At 36.3% G+C, this 6,954-nt stretch overlaps 1 protein-coding gene across 1 annotated transcript; it reads right to left on the bottom strand.

Moving 5' to 3' along the window:
* Nucleotides 1–761: 761 nt before the first annotated feature.
* On the bottom strand, nt 762–6,698 carry LOC7471844 (subtilisin-like protease SBT5.6). Its single transcript, XM_002317278.4, has 9 exons — nt 6,461–6,698; nt 6,170–6,362; nt 5,891–6,079; nt 5,494–5,605; nt 3,082–3,643; nt 2,888–2,982; nt 1,815–2,172; nt 1,433–1,646; nt 762–1,351 (listed from the first exon to the last, which is right to left on the bottom strand). Exons 1-9 carry the CDS (start codon nt 6,524–6,526, stop codon nt 813–815), a joined length of 2,328 nt encoding a protein of 775 aa, XP_002317314.2. The 5' UTR covers nt 6,527–6,698; the 3' UTR covers nt 762–812.
* Between the last annotated feature and the right edge of the window lie 256 nt (nt 6,699–6,954).

The following is a 6,954-nucleotide window of genomic DNA, read 5'->3' as shown; positions in this document are numbered from 1 at the left end:
ACAATTTCACAATCAATTGAAACTTTCCCTAAAATTTATCAAGAACCCTAAGTTTTAATTTCACAAAGTTCAATCAATTTAAAGTATAAATTATTCATGAATCTTATTTAAAAATGTTAGGGCACCTTACCAAGCTATAGGGAAAGCTTTAACACTTTTAAATTGAGGAATCTATAACCAAAGCTTTAACACTTTTAAATTGAGGAATTTTCGTTAGCTTTGATTTCTCCCATCTCTTGATCGAATGCTTCTCCTTCTCTTTTGGAAAATCAAATTTGTTTTGTTTTTTGTTTTTTGTCGTTTCCTTCCCCGTGCGCGCACACATATATATACATAACCTTTTTACAAATTTCTTCTATGTCCTTTAATAGTAACTTTTATGATTTTCGAGTAAAATTTCTTGAATCCTGATATTGTTTATATCAAATTTTACCCGAGTTATTTTGAATTTTACTAAGTTACACGCTGGTACTTTCAGTTCCATGCAATTCGCTTTTAAAATTTTATTCACATTATTCACATTTCTGTGTTTATTTATTTATTTTAGCATTACTAATTTTTTTTTTTATTTTAACACCCATACAAAACATTTTATTTCAAATTCTCAAATCTATCATTATTCTTATAATTTAATTTATCACTTTCCTCTATTTTTTATAATCTTGACTATTATTATTATTAATGATATTACTAGGGGTTTACAAATATATTTAAAATTGAAATCTTTCTCTATCAGCTCTGAGCTTCCTATAATGCGCAAATTAAGAAAGAACTGAAGAAAAATAGAAACGAGGGAGGAGACATGCAGTGCCCTATGCTAAAGATACTGCCATAGGGCTTCTTACATAATGGTGACCATTAGACCAAGTGTACCAGCCAAAGGCATACTCACCCTTGTTGTGGCCATTTGACATGGAATCTTCCCTAGCTTTTATTGTTATGATGAAGCTTTTCTTCTGCCCTACATGATTAAAAAACAAAACACTCGGCGACGCTTTAACAGCGAATCCCAAAGGTGGCCTGGCACTAAAGAAGTAGACACTACTGCTAGCACCAACGTTTGTGACAGTCCTTGTAATGTTTAGAGTGCCATTGAGCTTAGGAAGTGACACTGATGGATAGTTGAAGTTGTATATTGACGGTGATACTGCTGGGCACTTGAATTTGGGGTAAACGTTTTTGACTCCATAGCTGCAAAGATAGAGCAGGTAATCCGTATAAGATGCATCATATACTAGACCAGGATCTGCTGCCTTTGCTGGACGGAAGTGCCCTGAACCAAATTGGAATGGAGTCGCGGCATTGCCAGATTGATCGGCTATGGGCTGACCCATGTTGTTCTTCATCCAGGCTGCATATCAAACAATGGAGCATTAAGTATCATTAGTACTGACATACAGAATTATGATACCGAAGAAGGATCGATGTTTACCGGTGGTCATGAGGGCAGATCTTATAGCAGCACTGCTCCATTCAGGGTGTATTGCTCTGAGAAGTGCTGCAGCAGCAGCTACATGAGGACAAGCCATAGAAGTTCCAGAAATAATGTTATACCTAACCAATCGCTTGTCTTCATACAACTTTGATGGGGCTGTTGCTCCACTCCATGCGGCCAATATGTTTACTCCCGGAGCTGTTATGTCCGGCTGACAAAAAAGTTTCCGTTATTGTCTTCGAAGACAATTAGCTATACTAGCAGATTCAGACTTACTAAGTTTCCTCTGAGGAATTATTCTATTGGCCAACACATATTTCTTTGGTAAGAAGTGGATATCAGAGAAAAGGAGAATAAGAAAAATAAGCAAATTAATCACCTTGAGAATGGAAGGATGAATCACATTTGGACCTCTACTGGTAAATGAAGCCATGACTGGTGCTGGTCTATACTGTAAAATTGTCCTTGCTATCCCAATTCTAGCCATTGGATTCTTGGTGGAGCGGATGTAGTTGAGAATTTTCATGGCATCATTGTAGCCTACTGAAGTTGCTGGAAGAACATGCGCATCCACAATTACATCATTCCCATTTGCTTGGCTATTTCCTAAGATGAAACCAAAACCTCCAGCCCTTTTCACCTCCATTCCTTTGGCAACTCTCATTCCAGACCCTCTCATGCACAGTACTATTTTTCCTTTGACCTTTCTAGGTGAAAGAGAATTGGGAAGGCATTGGCTGCATTAACATATTAAAAAGTATTGATTACATAATGTTACAAAGAATTGTTTTGGCAGTTTTTACTCTAAAATCTTCGAAAGCAGATGATTGCCAAAGAAGTTGTTGGGGTTCCGTTCCTCAAATATTTAATAATAACTAAAAAAAATACACAATCAAGAGAAGATAAAGAGGAAAACTGGTGAAAGTTACAGGAAGATGAACCCCAATATTCATGGAAATTTACAAACGGACTCTTAATAGTATACAACGCTACAACATATTGTCAGTGAATAATAAAGCAGGTAAAATGCATGCATCAGGGCTATAAAAATACTGTATATACCTGCAAAATAATAAGAAGGGATCACTACCAATTAGCAATATATTTTCTACAAATGACAATACGTTTCTATTATGACCTTTTCTTCTTTTTTTGAAATTAGGCGTTAATGTCTTGCATTGAATTCTAGGATGTGAATGCATGCTCTGGAGTTAAAAAATATAGAACATAACTACAAAAAGGCAATATAGGACTGCCAAGTAGCAGCATATTTTCAACAAATGATAGTATATCCCTATTATGGTGAGTTTTCCGTCAAATTCCCTCGTTATATATCCATGAAATCACTACACCAGCCTGTTAACAATCATTTTCCTTCACAATATAGCATGAGTGATGATGATAAACTATAAACCAAGACGTCTCCGTAAATTGTTTTGAGAGGAGAGAAACCTTGTTACATTCTCGGGGACATTGGAGGCAACTGCGTCTGCTGCAAACACTAATGGGCAATCTTTGTCCAGCTTGTAAGGAGTAACAGTTTGTCCCTAAGATCAAAATATGAATTTAAGAATAAATTAATTAATGATCCAAGTAAACCGGATATAAACAACCATAATTATCAAACAAAATCTTCTTTTTTTTACCTCAATTTTCATCCCATTTCCTAGCACAAGGGGTCCAAAAAATGCACGGTCCACGCCGCTAGCACCTACTGTGATAATCCAAGGACTTGGATTTGACAATGTAGATGGGGCAGGGCCTTCATTCCCTGCAGCACACGCCACCACAATGTTTTTTTTCAAAGCATGGAATGCACCAATAGCAATACCATCTTCTTTGAGAGGAGTGGGTTCTCGGGTGCCAATGGAGATGCTCATAATATGGACTCCATCACCAATGGCATCATCAATAGCTGCAAGCATATCTTCCTCGAAACATGTGTTGCCATCAGCCTTTTCTTGGTTCGGGATCGCCCAACAAACCTTGTATATTGCCAGGTGAGCTAACGGAGCCCCACCCGTGGCAGTTCCACGAGCGAAGCCGCCCAAAGCTGCTGCATTTTTGACCCGGCTTCCAACAGCGGTGGATGCTGTATGAGTCCCATGGCCGTCCTTGTCTCGTGGTGACCTGGAGTCCTCTGTCCTATTCAGTGGTCCATAGTAGTTTTCAAAACCCTTGATGTAGTATCGAGCTCCAATAATTTTCCTGCAAAACGCCCAAGTTTGTATCATAGAGTTTTAAGGACAGAATCTAATTTGGGTTGCTTTGGTATGACTAGTTTGTTAAAGAATTTCAATTAGAGAGAATCATGAAGTTGTTTAACATGTTCATTATCATACTAACTTAAGACCATGATTATGATTAGTTTCATTGCCAGATAATTCAGCAAAAATCACAGTCAACTTATAAAATCCAATCTGTGAAGTTTAAATGTGTTGGTTTTTAGAAGAAGCATTCCCCGTTTTCATCTTACAAGGAAGTCGAAATAGAGGAAATCCTTTCTTCATTAATGGGGCACCATATTTGTGATCGGCCCTCAGTCTCATGCTCTAAATTTCCCATGTAAAAAGCTCAAGTATTGCCATATCCTCCTGTCAAGCCATTATTTTAAATCAAAAGACAAATTTTCATTGCTTTCAGATTAATGTTCCTCAAAAAAAGCATACCAAACAAAGCTCTGTAAGCCTCGCAACCAATGGTTAGGACAAATGAGACTGGTGCTCGCTCATGCATGCATAGATGTATTTATCATCCAAGAAGTTAGAATTTTTTTTTCGTTGAAGGAGATCGCTATTAATTATAATACAAAGATACGAGTTTTAACTTCCAGAAACTAATCAAATACAGATGAAAACTGAGGGCTAAAATCAAACAAAAGCAGACAAAAAATAATTGCACTGGGCAACGGCGGGATAAGGAGAGCTCACATGTTGGGAATTGTAAGAAGCCAAAAAAAGGAACCGTAGATCTGATTTCTTTCTTTGTTTAAGTGGAACAGACAAACTAGGATCACTCCTTAACAGAGACAGCCATTAAATAAAATTCTTAGAAAGACATCTATGGTGTGTAGGGCTGGTCCATTTAGAAGCTGGCAATGAAAATACCTTGTTTGGTTCTTAGGAAAAGTTGAGAATCTATCCATTGACAATAATATAGTTACAGGCATGGTATCCTCTAGTTAATTATAAGCACGTACTTGTTGAATTGTTGGCATACTACAATTAATTTTGAAAAATCTACAATCAAGAGTTAGTAGGAATCTGGCCTAGTACTGTTTTTACGATTAAGGTATTTTATGTGTAACACATTTATCGAATTATGCAATTGTATTTATAATTTTCTTCAAGTTAGTACCAATAATTAATTGGGAGTGTTTTGTAATTTAATTATGCAGGACTTGTAAGACTTCTTCTGTGAATAATATTCCACCACAACAAGCATCTGTGAATATATATCTCCATTGATTCCAACTAGTTATTGACCAATCAAATATGATGCTTTATTATCTTTTCTCCTTGTCCTATTAAAATCCTTCTTGGTGCTGAGTTTCAGTAGCTAGCTTTTGGAATTCTGTATCAGTCAAACTATGATAATTTATACATGTAGCCATCATTTGAAACATGCTCAAAACACTTTTTATGCATGGAAATATGTGGCAATGGTGACATGACTATAGAGAAGAAGAAAAGAGAGTGGAGTCTAACTAGGGATATTGCATTGGGACACGATAACAACAGCAGTAGTTTCATGATACAATCATCATCATGCTTAACCAAATGCCATGAACAAAGACAAAAAAAGCACATTAAGAGCAAGAGGGTGGGTTCAAAATCAGAATCATGCCCCTCATAGAAATCAAGGGCATAAAAGTTAAACCAGGGTCACAGCTCACACATGGACATGTTTCACATCAAAAAGACACCAAAGTCTTGGTCATAACCAGCTGTTAAACTTATTCGCGTTCATGGCTTAAATTCTTCGAAACAGCATAAATAATCAAGCATGACGATAGAGTTGAAGGGACTAGCACTGAGTAAAGGTATCAGAAGACTCACTTGTTACAGTGGGATGAGTTAAAATCAGGTCCATTTTGGCAGATTCCCTTCCATGATTTTGGGATGGGTCCCATCCCTTCATCCCTGAAGCTTAGTGATTCTGGCCACACACCTGATTGGTAATATTATCACAAACCATTCTGACATTATCACATTGAATCATATTTCTCAGAACCAATCAGTTATCATTATATGGATATACGCATGATAACTAAACTACAAAATAAGGAAAGGAGGAATCACATGAGCGAAGAGTTATCATTATATGGATATATGCATGATAACTAAACTACAAAATAATGAAGGAGGAATCACATGAGCGAAGAGTTATCGACAACTAGAAATCTACTAGAGAACAATATATGAAGTTGTTTTTATTGGCCAGAATTATTGTTACCACTATCTAAGAGCCCAACTATGACTTGTTTTCCATATCCTGCTCTCTTTAGTAGGTCTCTGCCCCCGCCGAAGCCATGATTTACGTTATGTCCCTCTTCTTCCAAGCCTGCAAATCTCCATGATCTTGTTGTTTGCACCGAGTACTTTCTTGGGTTGCTTTTAAAGACTGACACCACCTCTTTCAACTCTGCAATGTATAATTTAAGCTACGATATTCAGAAGGATGAACATATATATACATGGCAAGCGAAATCATAAGATGATTTCTTATATATACCTGATAGCTTGGACGCTTCATCTGGGTTTAGCAATGCTGCGAAGCCATTGATGCTGTGCTTATAGCTGTAAAGAAGAGAGGCTGTAGCTTCTTCTTCAGTTTGTTTCACTCCATACAAATATGACTGATGAAATTCTTCTATTTCATGCAATGCTTTGTCTCCTTTATGCTCTCCAAAGTACACTATGTAGACCTGTTATATTGCCATAAAAGCATACGACTTAACAAAACTTCTTTTTCTTAAGTAAAAAATAAAACATGAACATGAACAGATCATAAGAGAAAAGAAACCTGCTTCTCCTCGCATGAGGCTAAGAGAGGAAGAAGAAACAGAAAGAGGATAGAAAGTTTCTTCATTGTTGGTGACGTTTCTAGTATAGTATGAGATTTGGAAGATAGACTAACCTAAATATAAAAGAGATACCAAGGTTTCTTTCCAAATCAAAGGCTCCCCTGTTTTATAGAAGAGAGCAGGGGACGATGTCATACAAATATGTATACTATTTTTGTCAGCATTTTACATGGTAATTAATCCACTAATTCAAGCCTTCCCTGAAAGGAGGTCACAAATAGACATCCATGACCATTAAAAGAAAAGGGAATTAGTATCTTCAGGTAATTATAACTCAGTCCTTGTTGTTTACCAAACCTAATTAGTTAGTCCTCATATTCATATAAATTACATATTTAATATTTATGTTTTTAAATCAATTTATAACTCAATACTTTAATCAATTTCACATTTTTTTTTCAAGTAGTTCTTTTATTTTTCTTAAATAAAAAAA

The sequence above is a fragment of the Populus trichocarpa genome, chromosome 11 (assembly GCF_000002775.5).
Source record: "Populus trichocarpa isolate Nisqually-1 chromosome 11, P.trichocarpa_v4.1, whole genome shotgun sequence".
Classification (NCBI taxonomy): Eukaryota; Viridiplantae; Streptophyta; class Magnoliopsida; order Malpighiales; family Salicaceae; genus Populus; species Populus trichocarpa.
Note: the sequence above shows the minus strand (reverse complement) of the source record. Positions and strands in the feature narration are given on the sequence as shown.

Excerpts from the sequence above, each read along its gene's own strand:
- LOC7471844 (XM_002317278.4), bottom strand. The coding sequence starts at position 6,526 with ATGAAGAAACTTTCTATCCTCTTTCTGTTTCTTCTTCCTCTCTTAGCC. Across the intron at positions 6,363-6,460 it reads CCTCATGCGAGGAGAAGCAG|GTCTACATAGTGTACTTTGG; the intron begins GTTTCTTTTCTC and ends GCAATATAACAG. Across the intron at positions 6,080-6,169 it reads TGAAGCGTCCAAGCTATCAG|AGTTGAAAGAGGTGGTGTCA; the intron begins GTATATATAAGA and ends TATACATTGCAG.